The sequence below is a fragment of the Hyaena hyaena genome, unplaced genomic scaffold (genome assembly GCF_003009895.1).
Source record: "Hyaena hyaena isolate Hyena2069 unplaced genomic scaffold, ASM300989v1 scaffold_655, whole genome shotgun sequence".
Taxonomy (NCBI): domain Eukaryota; kingdom Metazoa; phylum Chordata; class Mammalia; order Carnivora; family Hyaenidae; genus Hyaena; species Hyaena hyaena.
In genome coordinates this window covers 479,890-504,355 of record NW_024081289.1, presented here as the reverse complement: position 1 = coordinate 504,355, position 24,466 = coordinate 479,890, and the positions used below count along the sequence as shown (strand labels likewise).

The 24,466-nt window shown below is 43.9% G+C and overlaps 1 protein-coding gene across 1 annotated transcript in view; it reads right to left on the bottom strand.

Annotated features, from left to right (window-relative positions):
- Nucleotides 1-7,515: 7,515 nt before the first annotated feature.
- The window catches only part of RNF41 (ring finger protein 41), a 32,868-nt gene continuing 15,917 nt past the window's right edge, over nucleotides 7,516-24,466 (bottom strand). The window contains exons 3-7 of the mRNA XM_039216821.1: nucleotides 18,075-18,187; nucleotides 14,186-14,457; nucleotides 13,358-13,493; nucleotides 12,782-12,885; nucleotides 7,516-11,948 (exon numbers count right to left, since the gene is read on the bottom strand). Coding sequence (XP_039072752.1) covers nucleotides 11,597-11,948; nucleotides 12,782-12,885; nucleotides 13,358-13,493; nucleotides 14,186-14,457; nucleotides 18,075-18,164 — 954 coding nt within the window. The 5' untranslated portion in view covers nucleotides 18,165-18,187 and the 3' untranslated portion in view covers nucleotides 7,516-11,596. The remainder of the gene's footprint in view (nucleotides 11,949-12,781; nucleotides 12,886-13,357; nucleotides 13,494-14,185; nucleotides 14,458-18,074; nucleotides 18,188-24,466) is intronic.

Here is a 24,466-nt window from a genome sequence, read left to right as displayed (position 1 = left end):
TTCCTCTTTGAGGCTCTTGATTCCTCCAGCTAGAACCCATCATTCTACCACCACCATCCACTCAGCTGCATGCAAGGAGTCTCCTTTGACACACCTCTGCAAGAATTAAAAGTTATATTTATTCTGCTTCCTAAATATGTCTTAAGTCTGTCCACTTTTTTCAGGGTGAGCGCAGGCTAGACCCACTACTTGCTGGGGCCTTTATGAGGACCACACAAGTTAATATATGGAAAGCTGCACTAGAGCATCTGGTTGTAGCCGGAGAACTTAAACCCTTCCATGGCTGCTTTTGGGTTTCCTGACCTGGTCCCTTTTCACTAATCATTCTTTCACATTCACTACATTCTATCCACTGGCATTCCTGGTATAGTATTTGTCTTATTCATGCTGTTCTCCACTTGAAATCATCTTTCTCATCCTCACCTTCTACTCAACCTCCACTTCAATGTTGATTCTCCTGGGAGGTCTTCTCTAGTCACTTGTCACCCACAATACCCCAATCATATTTTGTGAAGTCTTTCTACCCCAGTAGAATGTAAATTTTTGGCACATATAAGCCACTCAATTAAAAAAAAATCTTTGTTAAGTAAACGGATGTATGGGGTTTTTTTATTTATAAATGTTTGTTTATTTTGAGAGAAAGAGCATGTGTGTGAGTTGGGGAGGGGAATAGAGAGAGGGAGAATCCCAAGCAGGCTCCACGTTGTCATCACAGAACCCAATGCACGGCTTGATCCCACCAACCATGATCATGACCTGAGCCGATTGAGCCGAGATCAAGAGCTGGATATTCAACTGACTGAGCCACCCAGGTGCCCCTGGATATGTTTTTATAGTCGTTATGTATACATGTTTTAATTTTCACTCAGACTGGACTATAAGCTTCTTGAGAGTTTGGACTGTGTATTTTGTTTTTGTTTGTATTTCCTTTACTAGGCCTTTATACACAGATGTGAGTAAATATGTACTGAATGAATTAATAAACTAACAGGCTCAGTACTCAGCTTTCTACCAAATGCCATTTTGCTCATGCTCTCAGATTTAAATGTCTGGAGAGGCAAGACCAAAATTGACCAGCAGAGGGCAACCAACAACTATATTGTGAAAGGAAGAAGGCATCATGGCTTACAAAATGGAGGATCTGGACAGCTGGACAGAAAAACTAGCCAAGGTTGTTTGATAGTTGGAGATTGTACCTTTCACTCTCAAATGCTTTCCCTATAACCGTCATAGGTGAGAGACCAATACTTCAAACCTTCATATATAATAGATAAATTTCTACCATCTCCACAGCCCACCTGAACTCCCCAATTCCTTCACCTTTCCCCTCCCAACTCAAGAAATCCTCTATCCTCATACCTTTCTTAGAGTTATATGATTAGGTTCCCCCAGGCATTCTTTAGATTCTGGCACGGTATTTGACTTTGCTCATATGCCCTAAGTTACCTTCTCCACATAGGCTTGTAAAGCCTACTCATTTCAAAGTTAAGGAAACTTCATAAACATCCTTCCATAACACGTTCAAATTCCATCGCACTGGATCAATGCATAAATCAGAACAAAACTACACCTTCACTTGACAATTCCAAATGCACAATGTTCCAAATGTTTTCTGCTTCTATTCTTTTTTTTAGATTTTTCAATTTTTATTTAAACATTTTTAAATGCTTATTCTTTGACAGAGAGACAGAGTGTGTGTGGAGGAGGGGCAGAGAGAGAGGGAGACACAGAATCCTAAGCAGACTCCAGGCTCTGAGCTGTCACCACAGAGCCCAGGGTAGAGCTCGAACCCACAACCAGTGAGATCATGACCTGAGCCCAAATTGGATGCTTAACTGACTAAGCCACTTGTTTCTACATCTATCATGGGGCTTGAACTCATAACCCCAAGATCAAGAGTTGTATGCTTCACTGACTGAGCCAGTTAGGCATCCCTACTTCCTTCTGTTTTTTGAATAAAATGTATACTTTCTGCCTCCAGCTTCATAATATCTTAATACTCTGTTGTATAAAACCTTTACTGAGTTTGAAAACTTCACTTTCTTCTTTTTTTCCTTATGTTTATTTTTGAAACGGGGTGAGGGGCAGGGAGAGAGGGAGACACAGAATCTGAAGCAGGCTCCAGGCTCTGGGCTGTCAGTGCAGAGCCCAACGCTGGACTCAAACTCATAAACTGTGAGATCATGACCTGAGCCAAAGTCGGATGCTGAACCGACTGAGCCACCCAGGCACCCCTGAAACCTTCAATTTCTTCATGTTTGTTTATTTTTGAGAGAAAGAGTGAGGAGAGGAGGGGTAGGGAGAGAAGGGGACAGAGGATCTGAAGTAGGCTCTGTGCTGACACCAGCGAGCCCAGTGCAGGGCGTGACCTCATGAACCATGAGATGATGACCTGAGCTGAAGCCAGATGCTCAATCGATTGAGCCACCTGGGCGTCCCCCAAAACCACTGATTTCTTATTGGACTTCTCTTGTTCTTCTTTTTTTTAATGTTTTATTTATTTCTGAGAGAGAGAGACAGCGTGAGCAGGGGAGGGTGAGAGAGAGAGGGAGACACAGAATCCGAAGCAGGCTCCAGGCTCTGAGCTAGCTGTCAGCACAGAGTCCGATGCGGGGCTCGAACCCACAAGCCGTGAGATCATGACCTGAGCCGAAGTCGGAGGCTTAACCGACTGAGCCACCCAGGTACCCCTGGACTTCTCTTGTTCTTGTCTTAGAACATTGTTTCTCCATCTCCTTTGTTTTCTCCCTCCTTCTGAGGAATTCTGCCCAAAGCACCATTCTTTTCCCTACTCCTAAGACAAAAATCTCAAACCAAACTTTGGTCCTGTACCTTTAGCTACCTATGACTGCACAGCTGACCTAATGTCACCCCAAATACAAACTGCTCCTTTCCCAGGATGACATTCTCGACTTTTCCCATTTCTGTTAATACCATTCTCTCAATTCCATCTAGTTCCCAAGCTTAAGAATTAACCTGGCATTTTCTTTCCTCCCATGCCTATCATTCATCAATCATTTTCTTTCATCACATCATCTAATTTGTTACAGTGGCCTTCCAGGTGCCCCAGTTTCACCACTATAGGAGTCACATTGGTTTTGCCCTGAGAGTTCTCAAGGGTTTCCATCGGCCAATTGCCAGAATTGAGAAGGAACTTGAAATCATACTGAAAGAAAACTATGGCTGTTTACCATGAAGAAGCCTCAGGAAGGACATGACAGCCAACTTTTCATCTAATTGGAAGGTTGTCACACAGAAACAATTATAGAAGATACTATTGGGTTTCAGTAAGTACCTTCAGGAAGGTAGATTTGGACTCAATATCTAGTAATATGAGGTGTCCACCACGCGACTCAGATGATGGTTGAGTTTCTTTCTCAGAGACAATCAAGCAGAGGGTGTACAGTATCTTGTTCATAGCTTTGGCCTCATGATGGTAGTTGATCTGGATGATCTACAGTGTTCCAGTCGAATCAAAGACTCTGAGGCTCAGAGTTATTTGGAAATCTGAGGGCTCCAGAAGGGGTTGTTGCAGTGTTATTCTTGATTATATTTTGACCTTGAGGCTAACAAGACAACTTTCTTTTTTTAATTTTTAATGTTTATTTATTATTGAGAGGACAAGGCATGAGCATGGGAGGGGCAGAGAGAGGGGGAGACACAGAATTTGAAACAGGCTCCAGGCTCTGAGCTGTCAGCACACAGCCTGATGCGGGGCTCAGACTCACAAATTGTGTGATCATGACCTCAGCCAAAGTCGGACACTTAACGGACTGAGCAACCCAGATGCCCCTAATCAGACAACTCTTAAGCTCTCTTTTGCCCCATCTCCTCTTGCCCTTCTTATTCTGCTCACTGGGGAACCCGGAACAAAAACTTAAAAGTATTTGTGAAAAGAAAAAAATATTTGTGTAAGGGCAAGGATTAATATTGGCCCACATGTATAGAATGGAAGTGTTTTACACTGAATTTTAAAATTACTCTTTTTAGTGGCGCCTGGGTGGCTCAGTCGGTTAAGTGTCCAACTTTGGCTCAAGTCATGATCTCACAGTTTGTGGGTTCGAGCCCCACATCAGGCTCTGTGCTGACAGCTCAGAGCCGGGAGCCTGCTTCAGATTCTGTGTCAACCTCTCTCTCTCTCTCTCAGAAATAAATAAAACATTAAATAAATAAATAAAATTACTCTTTTTACCAAGAAAATGGTAGGGAAGGGTTTTACTGGAAAATTAAGATTTTAGGAGGTTTTATAAATCAAGTGTTGCTCAAGAGAGTAAATACTCTTTTTTCCTGTAGTAACCACATTTAAACATCGTGTGGGATTTTTTTTCGTTGTTGTTTTTGGTTTTTTAATGTTTATTTAGGGGCCCCTGGGTGGTTTAGTTGGTTAAGCTTCCAGCTTCGGCTCAGGGCATGATCTCATGGTTCATGGGTTCGAACCCCTGCATTGGGCTCTCTGCTGTCAGCATGGAGCCTGCTTCAGATTCTCTGTCCCCCTCTCTGCCCCTCCCCTTCTCTTCCTCAAAAATAAATAAAATAAACATTAAAAAAATATTTATCTACTTGTTTATTTTCAGAGAGAGAGTGTGCAAGACAGGGAGGGGCAGAGAGGGAGACACAGAATCGCAAGCAGACTCCAAGCTGTCAGCACAAAACACAACTCAGGGCTTGATCTCAGGAACCAAGAGATCATGACCTGAGCTGAAATCAAGAGTCAGAAGCCCAAAAGACTGGGCCACCCAGGTGCCCCAATATTGTGATAGTAATAAATTGTTTACTTTTTTAATGTTGATTTTTGAGAGAGAGTACAAGTGGGGGAGGGGCAGAGAGAGGGAGACACAGAATCAGAAGCAGGCCTCAGTCTGCCATCAGCACAGAGCCTGACACTGGGCTTAAACTCATGGACCACGAGATCATGACCTGAGTTGAAGTCAGAGGCTCAACTGACTGAGGCACCCAGGTGCCCCTAAAATTTGATGTTTAAAACAAAAACAGAAACATGCTCCTATGATCAACACACCCTGCCTAAATCTGACATTTCTAAAAAATCCTTTTTCTTCTCAGCAAGATACTCCCAATTTAATCAGGCTGAACATCTCTGTTGACAATCTAATTATCTCCTCTCATGAAGTTCCTTCACTTATAACCAAGTAGCTAATGCCTTCCTATACTAAACTTATCGTGACAAATTATGAGATCTTATCCATAATTGCTTTTATGTGCTATGGAATGCTGTCATTGCACAAAACATTTCTGGAACTCCTTCACAGCTAGTTTATGAGCCACATTTAAATGATTGTCAAGTGTACTCAAAACACATACAGCATAATCCTATTATTATAATACAAAAAAAATTCTTTCAAAATTATTTTTTTCTTAAAATTTTTAAAATGTTTTATTTATTACTGAGAGAGAGAGAGTGAGAGAGAGAGAGAGAGAGAGAGAGAGACAGCAAGAGCAGGGGAGAGTCAGAGAGAGGGAGATACAGAATCTGAAACAGTCTCCAGGCTCTGAGCTGGCAGTCAGCACAGAGCCTGACACGGGGCTCAAACCCATGAATTGTTTTTTTGTTTTTTTTTTTAATTTATTTCTGAGAGAGAGAGAGAGACAGCGTGAGAAGCGGAGAGTCAGAGAGGGAGGGAGACACAGAATCTGAAACAGGCTCCAGGCTCTGAGCTAGCTGTCAGCACAGAGCCCGACACGGGGCTTGAACTCATGAATTGTGAGATCATGACCTGAGCAGAAGTCGGATGCTTAACCATCTGAGCCACCCAGGGGCCCCTCAAACCCATGAATTGTGAGATCACGATCTGAGCCAAAGTCAGACATTTAACTGACTGAGCCATCCAGGCACCCCCGAAATTATTTTTTAAAAAAGCTGCAGCAGTAGCCAATTTTGTCATGTATCTATTTTCCAGATTACTTCTGGAATTCCCCCCACAGTCCCATTCTTAGCCTTCCTCCTGACCTTTTGGTGTTTGCATTCATTCCTAGAATTTCTTCATCACCTTTGGGCTGGTAACTCCCAAATCCACTTCATGCTTTTAAACCCCACATCCACGTTTCCATTTATTGGCTAAAAACCTTTATGTGATAGTATCTTCAACCCAATGTTCCCCACCTGAGATCATTACTTTACCCTTGAAACCTGCTCATCCTCTCCTCCTCCCTATTCAGGTTAATAATGACCCTTTCATTCTCACAGATGAGAAACCTGTCTTTACCTGTGACTCATCTTTGGTTACGTGACCCTATGTGCAGTAATTAGGAACTCAAGCTCTGACTTTCTTGGTTCAAATCCCAGTTCTCATCATTATCTAAAGGAATTTTGTCCATTCCATAGAAAATAGAGATGGCAATAAGTGCCTTTTGATAAAAACTTGGGATGATGAGATGTTTGATACAATAATGCCAACTCACAATAAACGTTCAACCCTCTTTCCTCACTGCCAGATCTGATCTTGTCCAGAGCTCAGTTCCAGTGATTCTTCTTTTAAACGATTTTTTTCAAGGTCATTTTTAAAAATGTTTGAGAAAGAATAAGTGGGGGAGAGGCACAGAGAGAACTTTTTTTTTTTTTAATGTTTATTTGAGAGAGAGGAGGGAGGGGCAGAGAGAGAATCCCAAGCAGACTCGATGCTGGGCTCGAACTCATGAACCATGAGATCATGACCTGAGCCAAAATCAAGATTTGGACACTAACCAACGGAGCCACCCAGGCGCCCCTAGAGAATCTTAAGCAGGCTCCATGTTCAGTGCAGAGCCGGACACAGGGCTCGATCTCATGACAAGATCATGACCTGAGCCAAATATCAAGAGTTAGACCGGTGCCCCCCCCACCCTCAAGTGATTCTTCTGTGAACCATCTCACCATTGGTAGTAGGTAGTTGACCCCTTTCCTCCTCATCATCCCATTGTACTGAGTCCTTATTAGCAATATATTATTCTATATTTCCTTTTACTTGTTCAAGTGTATGTGGCCTACTAAACTGCAAATTCCTTTAAGGACTTGTTTCTCAATTAATTGTATATCTCAAATACATGTCATGTGTGGCACATGACAGGTAAGCCCTAAGTGTTGGCTGAGTGAATCTAGTCAGTTACTACGGCTTGTCAACTTTCTTCCCTGTGTCTCATCCTCTTTCCTCCTCTTTCAAGCTCTCATTCTCTTGCATGAGTTACTGCAAAGCTAATTTAGTACTGTCACCAATTTTTCACTGTCTTCCCATGGCCACCAGAATCATGAGTTGGAAGTTAACTCCTCTTGTCAAAAACTTACCTGAAAAATTAAAGACCAAATTCCCTGCCACGTATTCAAAGCCTCCCAAGAATTGGCCTCAAATTATTTCTAGTCTTATCTTCCACCATTTCCTTCGACAAACTCTATGCTCTGGATTGCACGAGTGTCTTCCTTCTTCAATATAGCCTTCACCATAACTTTTTATTCACGCTACGATCTCAACCTAAAGCAGAGGTTGCAAACTGGCAGACCCTGTTTTTTTTTTTTTTTGCCCACATAATATATTTTTTCTTAATAGAGCCAACATTTAAAGTCTGTGGTACTTAGAATAAACACTAGGATGTCCAATGGTTCTTGAGAAGCAGTAAGATTTGGCAATATGGGGCCCCTGTTGCTGTACAGCAGCAACCCACCTGAGCTGCCTGGCCAGCTGCCCCCTTCTCAGGGAACCTGAGAAGCTTTTAAAGCTGCCAACCTTTAAAAACACCTCCCAACCATACAACTATACCATGAAGAGTCAGGCTAATGGTGGGACAACTGGGCCTATCTCCTGATGTTACACAACATACAACATGTCTCTTGTGATGTTTTCTGTCCTCAGAACTGTTTGACTTGAATCTCTCAGGCTCTAGATAAAATTCTGTTTAGCAAAAACAGGGTAGAGAAAGTTAAAGGGCACCACGAAGAAGCAATCAATCAAATCCAAAAGGCCACTCTCTCCAGGACAACTGGCCCAGTCTCTTCAACAAATCAGTGTTACAAAAAAAGACTTGCAGGAATCTAGATTAAGAAAAAGACACCTAACCTGGTGTAATACAAGGCTCCTGGATTGGACCCAGGGCTGGACAAATATTAGCTCTAAAAGTACTTTTCTTGAGACAGTTGGGGAAATGTGAATACAGACTGTTAATTTTAAGCATGTTATGTTGGCAATGTAAGAAAATGTTCCGATTCTTCAAATTAACATACTGAAGTGAAAAATCAAAACCAACTCTGTATTTCCCCACCCATTCTCCTGACCTTAAAAGTCTACAATGGGCTGGCAAACTTTCTATAGGGCCAAGTAGCAAATATTTTAGGCTTTGTGGGTCATAGTTTCGTGGCAACTACTCAGCTCTGCTGTTGGAATCTAAAAGCAGCCACAGACAATACATAAGCAAATGGGCATGGCTGTGTTCCAGTAAAACATTTTTACAAAATCAGGCAGCAGGATGCAAGCTTTAGTTTGTCAACCTCTGACCTAGAACAAATACCACTTCTCCTAAACGTTTCTTGGTACCCAGTAGAATCGGTGCCTTTATCTTCCCTCTGCTCACATATTGCTTGTAGATCTACTTACCACATTTATTATGTCCTATATACTTCTCTTCATTATGGAATGCGTTCTTTGAAAGTCGGTACCATTGTGCTACATGACACCCATCCCCACCTGAGTTCCTTGCAGAATAGATATTCAATGAATATTGTTTCCAAAAACCAAAACACCCGAAAAGAAAGATTTGGCACCATTTGTGACATTGACAAGAATAAGGAACAGGTTCTGAGAGTAATTCTGAACGAGCTTCAGGAAAAAAAAAGAGCATTCATTCCCTGGTATCACTAGACACCATATATATACACGATGTGTTCACCAGTGTTTTATAATCAGACCTTGCGCGCATGAAAGTGTAATAGATTCAGTGAGCACAGGAATGTCCTCATGCCCTTTTGCTTTTTATCCACACCAGAGAATCTAGAGTACTAGCAGATTTACATGAGGTGCATCATAAATGCTCAACAAATTGCAAATATACTACTGGGGGCAAAGATTTTCTTTTTCTCATGGCAGGGAGAAGGTGGCAGCAAATCCCCGTGAAAGGGTTTATCAAGATTCTACAACCACAGCAGGTGCCGTCATTCCAGGTTCCTTTCCTCATATTTACTTCCCTGGTTAGGAGACATTGGGCAGTGGAGGCCTCCCTGACTGCGATGGAATCCCAGATTCCAAAGCAAAGAAGCCTGTGGGACAGTGGAGAAGGATGCACGCATATCTTCTGTAGAAACTGTCCTAAGATCCCAGGAACGCTTAGGGAAGACATGGAATTTGGTCAAAGGCAAACCCTGGGAAGAAAACCACAGTTCAGATCTCTGGAGAGAACATGTTGGCTTCTATAGAACAGGAGACAGGAGGGAATGTGGGAGGAGCGCACACAGAGCAATAAGTGAAGTGCACACTCCCAGACAGGCATCCTCCCAAAACAGAGGTTAGTTCTATGACAAAGGTAGATTATAAAGCAAGAAATAAGGGGAATCAAGATGAGAGAAAGGGCAAAGCAGAGGAGAAAGCATCACAAGAAGGGGAGTGATGTTGAATTAAGAATTGAGAGTTGAGTAAAAGGTTTATTATTAGTGCAGTCAACACCATGGAACAGCACATATAACACAACCAGCAACCCGAAGAGACACTAGTGCAAAGGGGAGGGAAGCCTTAACTGAGCTTCCTGGCTCTGTCCGAGGGTGACGACAGGAGAGTATGGGCCTCGGTAAGGCAGGCAGGGTCAGAGGGGAGTGGAAGAAATGTAGTAACCGGACTAAGTATAGCAGCGTTTTCAAATTCCTGAGCACAATGTCCTGGAGCTGGAACATAGGACTGTTCCCTACTCCCTTCAAGCTGTATCCCTCCACCCCATTCCCAGTGGAGCCATGACCCAACTCCCCAGACCTACAGCAAGCAAGGTGGCCCGGAATAAAACTCCAAAGAGAGAAGAAACTGTTATGTGGCCATATCTCTTCAGCCCCACTCCCACAGGTATATTAGAATAATCACACTCTCTATCCCTCCCCTTCTCTAGCTCTACCAGCCCCCCTAGCTAGGGGTCAAGGAATGCCTGGGTAGCCTAAAATGGAGCTGAAGTTCTCAGAGGGCATAGGTAAAACAAAGCACAGCCTGTACTCAGAGACACAGAGATATCATGTCTCTCCCATCTTGCCTGGTGAAGCTTAGAACCCAACTATGTATCTCCAAGGAAACTGGGGGTTGGGGGTGGCAATGTCTTCAAAATTAATACTCTAAATACAGAGTTTTACAAGGAGACCCTTGGAAGGACTGGAGCAAAGTTCTCCAGAGGGTACAGGCATCGATGTTGGACTGTCACATCCATCACAGAAATAACAAAGGAAGCGCCTCATCTCAGATGGGGTCATGGAGGGTTGGGGCAGACATAAGTTCAGCCAAGGACTCCCTTGGGCCCTTCCTATATTAAAGCCAAAGGTTGTCCTGAAAAAGAAAAATATAAAACAGATCCCATCCCTGTCCCGTCCCACCCTATCCAGAATCCCCACAATAGGAATATCAAAAGAAAGTTTTAAACTTTGTTAATTTTTTTTTCTTTTTCCTTTCTTAAAAAAAAAAAAAAAAAGTAAATAAATTAGACTGCCAACAATGTGGCTGGACTGGAAAAGTGGGGTAGCCATAACCAGGCCATTCTTAAAAAAAAAAAAAAGAGAGAGAGAGAGAGAAGGAAATACAAACAAACAATGGCCAAATGGAATTATCAAAATAACTAGTTACAATCACAGGGCTAGAGAGGGGTCTATGGAACTATTATGGCCCACGCCAGAGGCAGTGCCTACTTGATTTCAGCAAAAGCCAGGCAGCTGCTGCTTGCTGAACACATCCACCTCAATAGACTAATCCCCTTCCTCCAACCCTGTCGTTCCCTAATTATGAGAAAATGTAGGAAAGAAGAGCTCATCTGGAAGTTTTCAGCATCCTAACCTGCACACCTGCAGAACCAGCAGCAGCCTGCACCTGTAAGGTGGGCTAGACAGGGTATTGCTTGGCACAGAGGTCCAGTCTTTCTCTAAGGGCCAGTTACTGGCCTCATTATTTATTTCTAGGGTTTTGATTCCACCTCTACCATTTCTTCAGGATGTCTGCTCCCCAGAGCTGCCCTCTAAGTGCTGCTCCGTGTCAACAGGCCTGCCTGCTCTGACTCCCTGGTTTTGGAGGAGGGGGAACGATTAGATATTCCTCACTCCACCCTGATCCTCTAGAGAAAATTCTTTGTGCTTTCTAAAAATATCTAGAACCAGGGACCCTAGGCAGGAAAACAGATATAGAGGTGAGGACTTTCCCAAACTGACTGAAAATTTACAGACATCTTAGGGGAAGAAATTACGTAAAAGGAAGGAATCTGGGTTTCCCACCTGAAAGGCTGAGCAAAGCGCCCCGGGGCCCTTCAGTGCCTGAAGAGCAGGGAAACGTGTGGCCCGTGTGTAAGTCACGGTACTATGGATAGTAGGGAGAACTCAGGGACCAGATGCTGGAGCGATGGGCTTTCTGATTGCCATCTCTTCCTGCTGGCCCGTCGAGATCTCCTATATCTCTTCCACGCCATGCGCAAATATCATGACAAGCCCTGGCTCCTGCACCATGTCGTCACCCATATGCTGGTTCTCACAGGCCATCACGACAACAGCCTGCTTGCCAGGGATGCGCTTGGCCACGTAGTTCTCATAGTAGCGCCGGTTCATCTGTCTTGTCTCTAGTGTGGCCAGACCCTGGGGCCAGCTACGCTCATGGGCATTTTCAATCAGCTCGTTGACAATAGAGGCAGGACAGCCACTCTCCACCAGGGAGCGCTTGATAACAGCCTGGAGTACGGCATCTGGGGTCGAGATCATCCCTCCCCAGCGGGTCACTCTTGCCGGCTGCAGGGAGTTCACCCACCTGTGTGGAGGGGGTTGAAGGTGGTCATTCCAGCTCATGCCCCTTCTTTGCATTGGCTTTTTCTCCTAAAAGCAATGACCACCCCACTTGGCGCTCAGCTTAACCCTAATCTTCCATCTTCCTTTTTCCATCATTGGTTCAGAAACTCCAAACCCTTCCCTAGTTGGTCCTATGTGAGTCACCACATGAAACTCAAAAGTGCAGAATTTCTGTCATTTTTCTTAAAAATACCAATGCTAAACACACACAGTGCCTAGCACATACTAAGTGCTCAACAAGTGTTTATCAGATAAAGCGATTATTCCTCTAGACTGTGTCCCACAAGCGCTGTTTACACTATATATATTGATTCACACTTACGAATTTAGTCTATGAATTGCAGACGATTCTAGCACTGAAAGGGATTTTAGACTTCGCTTGTTTATGCTGATTTTACCCCCCACCCCCCGGATTTGCACTCACTGTCTTCTCTGGTTGTAAGCTACCTGACAACAGGGACAATGTCTATTTCTTTTTGGCCCTCCTAGCACTCCATGGCCTTTAATACAGGGCTCTGTACATGTGGGTATTCACCTAAGTCTGGATGAACTGCATTCTTGGGTAAGCTTTCCCTTCCATCCACCCAAAAGAATAAGAGATCCTATAGTAGGGTTGAAAGTTACCCTCTTCTCCTCTGTCCCTTTCCTTCATCCCAACATCTGAAAAGCGGTAGCCCCAGCCCAGCCCTTTTATTACCCACCCCCACCCCCTTCTGCCATCCCCAGCATTTCCTCCTTTCAGGGATCAGTGCCAGGACGGGGAGTAAGTGACTCCATATCCTGAGTGACACTCACTCTAGGATCTCATTGTATTCAATTGTCTCCTCCAGGTTCTGAAGGTTGGGGTTGACACTGCGGATTGCACGCATGTATGCCTTTAGCAGCTGGATATCTCGCTTCTGTTGGAGGGAAGGAGAACCACAGATGATGGTTAGGGCAGACAACAGATGAAAGACAGAAGTTAGTCTGAGAACGAGGGCAACTGAGAGATCTGAGGGAAAACGAGACCTATACACTTCAGGAAGACAGGGATATAACTGTCTCATTCACAGCTGTATCCCTAGTGCTCAGCCGAGTAGCTTCTTAGAGAAGGCATTTGATGAATGTTAGGTGAATGAATGACATTGACGGAATGAAAGAAAGGGAGAAGAGCTCCAATCTGATTCCCTACCAAGCCACAGGCAGAGTATCCACTCACCCAGACACACAAGCACAGGCACCGAGCTGCATGTGCACACTGATGCTTCTCACCCATGGCTCTCTGCACATATACACAGATACACGCCTGTAGTTATACATAGTTACACACTTGTTACACACACTCATCTGCTTATCAAGGACACGTTCTCCTCTACGTTCTTTGGGCCCTACCTGCTCCGCCAGCTGGTGTTTGTGCTCAGCTGAGGTCTTCTCCAGCTCTGCGATGCGTGTCTGTTGCTGCTGTACCACCGAGCGCAGGTGCTTAATGCAATTGTGGTTTGGCAGCTCATCTTTGGGCATCTCCAGGCTGCCACACAGGGTGAGAAATAAGCAGAACAGGGGCACTCAATGGGACATGTGGGCAAAGGCACAAAACTGCTGAGAGGGTTTTCTCCTACTTATTCCTCTTACTTATTCCCTTCATTTCCTTCTCCACAGCTCCCCCCACAACCCTTTACTATCTGCCTTCTCTGGGCCTCTTTCCCTTTCTAAGACAGTGTTTCACCTGTCACATGGCTCTCCTTTCCTCCTACGGATTCTACCTGTGCACTCATTCCTTCTGAGAAGCCCTAGATTCACAGCCCTAGCTCTTTGCATTTAATCAACTATTTCACACCCCAAAGAAAGAAAAATAACAGGGCAAGGGGAAATATGAGAAGGCTAGAAATTAGAGCAGTCAATGTGACAAAGGGAAAGTAGTACTGGGCTGAAAGGGAAGAATAAAGGAAATCAATCCTTAGTGTTAGCACACAGATTGGGAACTCCTGCCTCATGTCTTTCCTTAAAGAAAGAGCAGAAAGATCATAGTTGGAAAAGCAGCACAAAAGTGAGATCTTGGGGCAGAGAGCCAGGGAGGCCAAGGACACTCCTTGTGTACATGCACAGGAGACCTCCTTGGCTGGTGAGCAGGGGATCCGGGAACAGGGGGTGGGGGTGAGGGGGGGTTATAAACAGGAAGGCCCTTATCTGTGTGGGGCAGAGGAAGGGCAGTAATCTCACCCGCAGCCCTGTTCACAGGTCACAGGCCGTTTGGGGTTGTGCTCACAGTCGCTGAGGTGAGACATGAGGTTGTCAAGCCGGACAACAGCACTACAGCCAAACACAGCGTTGTCGCAGGCAATCTGCAGCTTTGACAACATGTTCCGCATGATCCGAGGTACTGGGCGCAGGTGGGCGACCGTCACAACGCTACGGTCCACTGGACACGTCTGCTGCTGAGAAAACCACTGGGTGATGCAGGCATTGCAGAAAGCATGCTCACAATGAGGTGCCTAGAAGGGAGAGCAGGGCAAAAGGGGCACAAGAGAATTAGCTGGAGCTAAGAGCCTGAATATGATAACTCCGCAAAGCTACTCAAGCCTCTGAGCAGCTTCCAGGGCCAGAGGTCCCTGGGGTCACAGGGAAGGACAGATGCACTATGGGCAAGACATTATGTAGGGACAGGCTTCAGATAGGTTTCCTGTGCTCAAGATTCCAAATGGATTGTGACACAAGACAAACAAGTAAAAAGTTATGTAACAATAAGAGGTATAAATAACGTGCCAGGACAATAGGAGAGATGACACAAGGCAGTCGATTATTAATTGCCAACTGGATTGCATGCACGATAACTGCCAAAGAAATCCAGAGGAGGGTGAGATCTTTCTAGGCTAGGCAAATCAGGGCAGGTATTTATGGAGGCCAGAATTTGATATGAGTCTTGAAGGATGAGTAGAGAGGACATAGGGAAGAGATTTGCTGGCAAAAATGCAATGTAAGAAAGTAAAACAAAACAAGCGCCTGCAACTCCTGGTGAGAAGTTAAGAGTCCTCTCTATGTGGGCCCAAGTTCCTATTTTATGAGGGCTGACCTGAGGCATTGCCCTGAATCCCAATGCCAAGGCCTATCCTCCCAAACAGGGTCATTTTCTCACAGAATCACATTTTTTTCAATTTCATAAAGATTGTATTTCAGCTTACTTCTTGGATAACTCAGATAACCTCTAAAGTTTAATCCCTCAAAGTGAAAGGGTTCCCTGGCTCTCTGGGAAGACAGTACCTGGCCTCTGGCATTGGACAAATATACACTAGGCACTTAGTAGTTGCTGATGAACGAATGGTGTGCTATTTCCCAAACACTCTGCTAGGTGCTTACAATACAAGATGGTTCTGTGTCCAAGGTGCACACACAGGCACGAAGACGGAAACAAAGAAAAGGCTTCATAAGGGAAGGAGTCATTCACAATGTCATGAACGCAACTATCAGTAGTTTTTTATTTTTCAAAGATATATTTGATTCTTTTCAAAATCTTTACAGATCCTATCTCCTGCCCCCGCCCCCCCGCCAAAATCCTACATTTGTCTACTTTTCCCCATCTGTCCTGCCACTAACCCAGTTCAAGCTATCATCTCTCACCTCTATTATTAAATATGTCTTCTAACTGGTCTCCCTACTTCTACCTCACCCCTTTATAATTCATTCTATATTCATCAGCCACAGTGATCACTTAAAGATGCAAACTAGATCATATCACTCCTCTGTTTAAACTTTACAATGGCTTCCCTTTGTACTTAAAATAAGTCCAAACTCCTACTCAGGGCCTATAAAATTCTGCTTGATCTGGCCCTGTGCCTCTGACCTCTCTTCACCTCACACCATGCTCCCAGAGCTGTGTTTAGGCCAGTCTGGCCTCCTTTCTGTTCTTTGTCTATACCCACCTCACTCCTGCCTCAGCATCTCTGGTTTCGCTGCTCCTCTTTGCCCGAAATGCTCTTCCTCTAAATCCTAGCATGAACATCCCCCTATCATTCAGATTTCAGCCCAACTGTCACTTCTTTCATGACCATTCTATCCAATTCTGCCACTCCTCTAGAAGCATACAGAATGTGCTACACTCTGTGTAAGAAGTTGGGCAAATGAACTAATAATAAGAGTTAACTGTGGAGAGATTACATGGGCTGGAAGAAGGATGGAGTAAGAGTTCTCATGGTATACCTCTTTCTATTGTTTTGATTTCTGAACCATATGAACTTATTACCTATTCAAAAATCAAATAAACATGACGTAGGAAAATCAGTATTTCTAGCAGGTGCCTTCTACCCTTGGGTGTGTGTCTGGTAACCGGGCATCCTGAGATCTCCCTGGCCTACTCGTCAGAAGGTGGAGGTGGGGGGCAGCTCCTGACTTATCTTGTCGTGAACCAACATTGACTTCTCCACATGTGACTCACCTCAAATGATAGTGCAAAAAAACAGACAAGGCCCTGCCAGGGGAAGGGAAGGAAGTGACACACCCCATGACCTCTTGACACCACCAGGACAGCTTGATCCACACCCAGCCAATCGGTTCTATTGGCAGGAGGCTGCAAAGGCCCAGACAGGGGATAGGTTGAGGGCTGGCTGCCATTGGAATGCAGTCTGATTTTCAGTCAGCTCAGGCATGTGTGCTCCTTTGAGTGGTTGAAAACTGGATTAAGAATAAATTCAAAGGATCAAGAGGAGCCCCCGGGAGCTGTATAAGCAGTGAGTGGAGGAAGGGCCGTGAGATCTCACTGATTAGTGTCCTGGTTTGGAAAATAGGATTATGTCTAGCCAGCCAGGACTGCCAGAGGATTAACTGGTTATTTACAGAGGACAAGCAATAAGAACCATGCATGATGATGTCCCGTGAATGCTACTGGTAAGCCTTCATCTCACTTACTATATTTGCCTGTTAATCATGAGTTTCTCCTCATATTTGCCCCAGGAAGATAAAACTGATACTAGTCTGAAAAAGCTTGTAGAGAAATGACCTATTGAAGGTGGCAGCTTTCATATCAAAATGCAGAGTATGCGGCTGCATCAAAAATTGGTTATTCCAGCACTATATGTAACTTGGATGTAAATTTAAAAATTAAAAAAAAAAAAATTCTTTAGTTGTTTTTTCCATGGGGCACCTGGGTGGCTCAGTTAGTTAAGCATCTGACTTTCGGGTCAGGTCATGATCTCAGGGTCTGTGACTTTGAGCCCTGCATCAGATTCTATGCAGCCTGGAGCCTGCTTCGGATTCTGTGTCTCCTTCTCTCTGCCCCTCTCCTGCTCACTCTCTCCCTCTCTCTCTCCGAAATGAATAAACGTTGAAAAAAAATTAAGGGGTGCCTACATGACTCAGTCCTTAAGCGACTGACTTCAGCTCAAGTCATGATCTTGCGGTTTGTGAGTTCGAGCACTACGTCAGACTCTGTGCTGACAGTTCAGAGCCTGGAGTCTACTTCGGATTCTGTCTCCCTCTCTGCCTGCCCCTTCCCCGCTTGCACTTTATCTCTCTCTCAAAAATAAACAAACATTTAAAAAGTTAAAAAAAAAGTTTTAATTGATTTTTCCAGTAAATCTCAAGAAAAGAGGACAGTACATACAGTTCCCCACTCCCTATTTGTTAGATAGTAGGCAGGATGAAAAGGGTTGCAGGCAGACTGGCTGATTAATTGAAACACTACATCATCAAAATACAGAGAGAACTTATTAGGAGAGTCCAGAAGTTTACGCCATCAGTAGGAACATGGAACCTAGTCAGAGCCCCTGCAGAGGGAAGTTCCTAAACTACTGTCAGAAGACAGAAAACAGGTGACCATTTTACAGTAGAATAAATCTCAGAGTGACCTCAGAAGAAAATCTGAAGCACTGGACTTCTGTAGCATCCACCTCTAGACAGACTCTGAAAGGCCCTATTCCTTTTGCAGCTGCCACTGCTCCTCTGCACCAAACCTCTATTCTGTATGTGTGTGTTGCCGGGGGGTGGGGGTGGGGGGAAGGATGCGTGGGGGGGTGGGCAGAACACAGTGACTTCCCACTGGTCCCATTACCTATGAACATTTTCTATTAGCTCTACTCTCATCTATTGCCCCACCAAACCTGCCACCAGACCGACTCACCTGGACAGGCTCCTCCAAGACACCACTGCAAATAGGACAGATAAGGTCTTCGTCAACATCCCCCTGGAAACGGGTTACATCATACCCCATGTCTCATCACTGAAACCCAGGTCCTGGAAGGAGCAAGAGGAAAAAGGGACCAGTTCAGAAGAAGCCTACAAGTATGTGCCAATTTGGAACTCATGGCCAAGATCCATTCATTTGTCCAACAATTATTCATTGAAAGCCTACTACGTGCCAGTCATTTGGGGTTAAGAAATCTGACTCAAGAAACTTAATTCTAATGGTAGAAGATATTACATAAGCATACATTTAAAATATGAGGTGATAGGGGCGCCTGGGTGGCTCAGACAGTTAAGTGTCCAACTCTCGGTTTCGGCTCAGGTCATGATATCACAGTCTGTGAGTTCGCCTGTGTTGGGCTCTGTGCTGATAGCGTGGAGCCTGCTTGGGATTCTCTCTCTCCCTCTCCCTCTGCCCCTCTCCTTCTCTTTCTCTCTCCCTCCCTCCCTCTCTCTCTCAAAATAAACAAACTTTAAAAACTAAAAAAAGAAAAAAAAAAAGAAGTGGTTCATGCTTGACAGGGCATTATGAGGGCAAAAGACATGGATACCTAACCCAGGCTGAAAGGAGAGGGTGATTTTGAGAAGTTTTACAAGAGTAAGTGTCACCAACAGGACAAACAAGAGTAGCTAGGTGGCATGGGGGCAGGGTAGGGCATTAGCAATAGGGCTTTAGGCACATGAAACAGCACACTCAAAAGCCCAGAAGTGGGGCACCTGGGTGGCTCAGTCAATTAAGCGTCCGACTTCAGCTCAGGTCATGATCTCACGGTTCGTGGGTTCGAGCCCCACATCACCCACATCAGGCTCTGTGCTGACAGCTAGCTCAGAGCCTGGAGCCTGTTTCAGACTCTGTGTCTCCATCTCTCTCTGACCCTCCCCTCCTCACGCTGTGTGTCTCTCTCAGAAATAAATAAAACATTGAAAAAAAAGAAAAAAAGCCCAGAAGTAAGAGGGCATATGATCGGCTCAGGGAACTCTTAAGTGTTCAAAAAAAGGTTGACCTGAAGGATCCAAAAGAGGGAGTGACTAGATACAAGGCTCGAGTGGCAAGCAAGGGCCTTGCCATGAGAAGTCTTATGTAACGACTTCATGAGTTCAAGTGCCACATTGGGCTAACTGTTGTTAGCCTGGGTCCTGCTTTGGATCCTCTGTCCCCCTCGCTCTCTGACCCTCCTCTGCTCTGCTCATTTGCTTACTCTCTCCCTCTCTCTCTCAAAAACAAAACAAAACCTTTAAAAAGTTTAGGCAAAAACCTTACTGTAAAATAATTTACACAGTATTCATTTAATAAACATTTACTGAGTGCTATCTATACACCAATAAGCCTAATGAAAACTAGTCCCCATGAAGTAAGTGCTGAGGAAGAGAAAAAGCAAAAGTTACTGGAGGAACACAGAAGATGGAGTTCTAAATCAGACTGGGGATGGTTAGAAGGACTTCTGAGAAATGGCTCAATGGCTCTCAAGGTATATTTGGAACAAGGGTTCTCAAAGAAAGTTCCTTGTTGTAGGGGGCTGGCCTGCACTGAAGAGTGTTTAGCAGCATCCCTTTCCTCTACCCATCAGCAGTCAGTAGTAACCCTCCAGTTTTGACACCAAACATGTCTTCACACTTTGACATATATCCTCTGGGGGACAAATTCACCCCTGGTTCAGAATCACTGGTTTAAAGAATGATGAGTTAGCATCGTGGAGTACCGCGGGCACTTCTAGGATAGATAAAACAGCATGAAGAAGCAAGAAGTCAGCTGAGGGTTTGGGCAGAGATGTGCTGGAAGATGAGCATAGAGAAGTGGGCAGCAGCCAAACACTGAAGGCCCTGGGACACTACACTATACTTAAAATTAACCTGAAAGCTATGGAAGTACCTGAAGGATTGCTTTTGTTGACATATATTTATATGTTTCAATTTATTCTGACAACAGAAAAGTTGCACAAATAGTAAAAAGATCCCATTTACCCTTCATCTAGATTTCCTAAATGTTAACGCCCTACCATATTTTTAAAAATAATTTATGTACAGATGAACAGATAGAAATTTTCTGAACTGCAGGAGAATAAATTGTAAACATGTTGCCTTTACCCCTAAATAACTTTACTGTGTATTTCCTAAAAAGAAGAACATTCATTTACATTACGATAGTAAAATTATAGAAATCAGGATATTAACTTTGGCATAATACTATTATTTACTAACCCCTTTCCAATTTTACCACTTGTCCCAATAATCTTCTTTAGCAAAACAACATTCAAGACTATGTGTTGCACTGAATTGACAAGCTTCTTTAAACGCTCTTAAAAAAAAAATCTGAAAAAGTTACTAATGCTTGTGGGTCTTTCATGACCTTCGTATTTGAAGAACACAGACCAGTTAAATGAGAAGGTCTCTTAGTGTGGGTTTGTCTGATGTTTCCTCATGATTAAATTCAGGTTTCCTTTTGGGGAAAAATACCATGAAAGTAACACTGTGTTCTTAATATATCACATCAGAAACACATGTTGATTTGTGCCATTCCAGGTGACACTATCTCTGATCCTTTGATTAAGAAATTGACATGATCAGGGGTTCCTGCGTGGCTCAGATGGTTTAGCATCTGACTCTTAGTTTTAGCTCAGGTTATGATCTCATGGTTCGAGGGTTTGAGCCCCATGTCGGGCTCTGTGCGGATAGTGCAGAGCCTGCTTCAGACTCTCTCTCTCCTTCTGCCCCTCCCCCATTCATGCTGTATCTCTCTCTCTCTCTCTCAAAATAAACAAATAGACTTAAGAAAGAAAGAGACATGATCAGTTTTCATTTTGCCAGATAATTCTGGCAGCAGTGTAGAAAAAGTAGGGGGTAGGGAAGATAAGAGAAAGTGAGACCTTTTTGGGAGGTTACTGTAAAAATTCAGAAAGTATGAAGGCTCAAGGGTGCCTAGGTGGCTCAGTTGGTTAAGCATTTGACTTGGGTTCAGTCATGATCTCACAGTTTGTGGGTTCAAGCTCCACATCGGGCTCAGAGCTGACAGCTGGAGCCTGGAGCCCGCTTCAGATTCTGTCTCCCTCTCTCTCTCTGACCCTTCACCGCTTGTGCTTGCTCACTCTCTCAAAAATAAATAAGCATTAAAAAAAAGAGAGAGAGAGAAGTATAAAGGCTCAAATAAAGGCATTTAAAAGAAAATCTAGGGGCGCCTGGGTGGCTTAGTTGGTTGAGCGTCCAACTTTCGCCTAGGTCATGATCTCGCGGTTCGTGGGTTCAAGCCCCGCGTCGGGCTCTGTGCTGACTGCCAGCTCAGAGCCTGGAGCCTGTTTCAGTCTGTGACTCCCTCTCTCTCTGACCCTCCCCTGCTCACGCTGTCTCTCTCTCTCCTAGAAATAAATAAAAATATTTTTTAAAAAATCTATATTCTTTCTTCTTCTAAGAGAAGAATCTATATGACTCCTTTGTTTCTGCCTTGGATAATTAGTGGTGAATTCTTATTTATCAAAATAAGAACTGGTATGTTACATGTGCATAAACACATGTATTCATCAAAATAAGAATCTGAATAAAAAGATCAGAATTAGGGAAGAAAGACAATGATCCTAGCATGGGACATGTAGAGTTTGAGATCGCAAGTAGAAATCCTAAAGATGGTAAACTGACACCAGGGGTTTTTAAAGGCCACAAAGGGAAAGTATGCAGAATAAAAATAGAATATGAGGAAGGGTCTGGTCTGAAGAATATAGAACCCTGAGGGGTACTGATTCTTTGCTTTATTTCTTAGCCTTCCTTTTTTCACAAGTAATACATGACTACATTCTCCTTTTATTTATTTTATTTTTTAGCGTTTATTTATTTATAAAAATTTTTTTTAATGTTTTTATTTATTTCTAGAAGAGAGAGAGAGAGAGAGACCACGTGAGCAGGGGAGGGTCAGAGAGAGAGGGAATCACAGACTCCTAAACAGGCTCCAGGCTCTGAGCTGGCAGTCAGCACAGAGCCCGACGCGGGGCTCGAACCCACGAACCGCGAGATCATGACCCAAGCGAAAGTCGACGCTTAACCAACTAAGCCACCCAGGCGCCCCCCCCCCTTTTTTTTTTTAACGTTTATTTATTTTTGAGAGAGAGAGTGCGAATGGAGGAGAGGTATAGAGAGAAAGACATAGAATCTGAAACAGGCTCCAGGCTCCGAGCTGTCAGCACAATTTGATGTGGGGCTCAAAATCACAAACTAGGAGATCATGACCTGAGCCAAAGTCAGATGCTTAACCCACTGAGCCACCCAGGCACCCCTCGTTTTATTCTTTTTTAAGTTTGTTTACTTATTTATTTTGAGAGACAGCACATGGGGGAGGGGCAGAGAGAGAGAGGGAGAAGGAGAGAGAATCCCAAGCAGGCTCTGCACCACCAGCACAGAGCCCAAGATTATAACCTGAGTTTAAATGAGAAACTTGACCAACCACGAGATTACGATTTGAGCTTAAGTCAGAAACTTTATCCACTGAGCCACCCAGGCGCGCTGACTACATTCTTATTTTAAAAGATTCAGACAAATAAACTATTTGTAAAAAAAAAATAAAAATAAAAGATTCAGGCAATGTAACTGTTAGCTTTTCTTCCCACCTTACTCTCCCCATCCATTGCTTGGTGTACATTCATTTTTTCAATTCCTTTGAAATTCCTATAAAGATTTCCAATATTTTCATAGATTTGTGTATGAACAGGACAGACAAGGTCTGTCCCTGCTCTCATGTAGTTTACAGTCTAGTGATAAAAATTTCCATGGGCACATAGCTGGGTCAGTCAGTGGAGTGTGTGACTCTTGATCTCAGGGTTGTGAGCTCGACCCCAACGATGAGTATAGAGATTACTTAAAAATAAAATCTGGGGCGCCTGGGTGGCTCAGTCAGTTAAGTGTCTGACTTCGGCTCAGGTCATGATCTCATGGTTCGTGGATTTGAGCCCCACGTTGGGTTCGTGCTGGCAGCTCAGAGTCTGGAGCCTGTTTTGGATTCCGTGTCTTCCTCTCTCTGCCTTTCCCCCCGCTCATGCTCTGTCTCAAAAATAAATAAACTATTAAAGAAAATTAAAAATAAATAAATAAAATCTTTTTTTTTAATTTTTTTTTTAATGTTTTATTTATTTTTAGGAGAGAGAGAGAGACAGCGTGAGCAGGGGAGGGTCAGAGAGAGAGGGAGTCACAGGCTGAAACAGGCTCCAGGCTCTGAGCTGGCAGTCAGCACAGAGCCCGACGCGGGGCTCGAACCCACGAACTGCGAGATCATGACCTAGGCGAAAGTCGGACGCTTAACCGACTAAGCCACCCAGGCGCCCCTAAAATCTTTTTTTTTTTTTTAAATGTTTTATTTATTTCTAGGAGAGAGAGAGACAGCGTGAGCAGGGGAGGGTCAGAGAGAGAGGGAGACACAGTCTGAAACAGGCTCCAGGCTCTGAGCTGGCAGTCAGCACAGAGCCCGACGCGGGGCTCGAACCCACGAACCGTGAGATCATGACCTAAGTGAAAGTCGGACGCTTAACCGACTAAGCCACCCAGGCGCCCCCCCTAAAATCTTTTTTTTTTAAATGTCTATCTACCAGTCTAAACATTGGTTACAATGTATTTTGCCATTCCCCTCAGGACTGACTTCTGCCTGGTTGTCATTTTTCCAAACCCTGAAACAAATCATACTGCAGCTAACACCTTGATAACATGATTTTTTTTTGGAGTACAAAATCAGATTTCTCTCCTAGGACAGATACCAGAGGAACCGCTGGTTTGAATGGTGTGCCTACTATTTATTTTCCTAGATAATATACATCTATACTATCCTCAGGAAAGGCCTTTTCAGTTTGCACTACCACCAATAGTGCATGAGAATACTTTAATAATGACATTTAAAAGGAACGGAAAAAAAAAAAAGAGCCTGCAAAAAAATTTTTAAGAAAAGTGAGAAAGATTGACCAGAGATCAGAGAAAATCCCGGAGAGAAGAGGTTCATAAAAGTCGAGAGAGTCGGAGGAAGGGGAATTTTGTTTAATGGGTACAGAGTTTCAGTTTTACAAGATAAAAAAGTTCTGGAGATGTTTCACAACAATGTGAGCATACTTAACATTACTGAACTTACACTCAAAACAGGTGAAGATGGCAAATTTTATGTTGTACGTTTTTTACCACAATAAAAAAAAAGTCAAGGAAATGGGAGTGCTTAGAGGAGGGAAGAAGTGTCAAAAGCTGCAGTCAAGTCCAATAAAGACCAAAAAATTGGTATTTTCTCCTAAAGCTGTTGCCCGGGACGTGGCAGCTCCTGACCCTGTTACTCTGGAAGCACCCTCTGAACCATCACAGCCCCCAGTGACCGAGGAC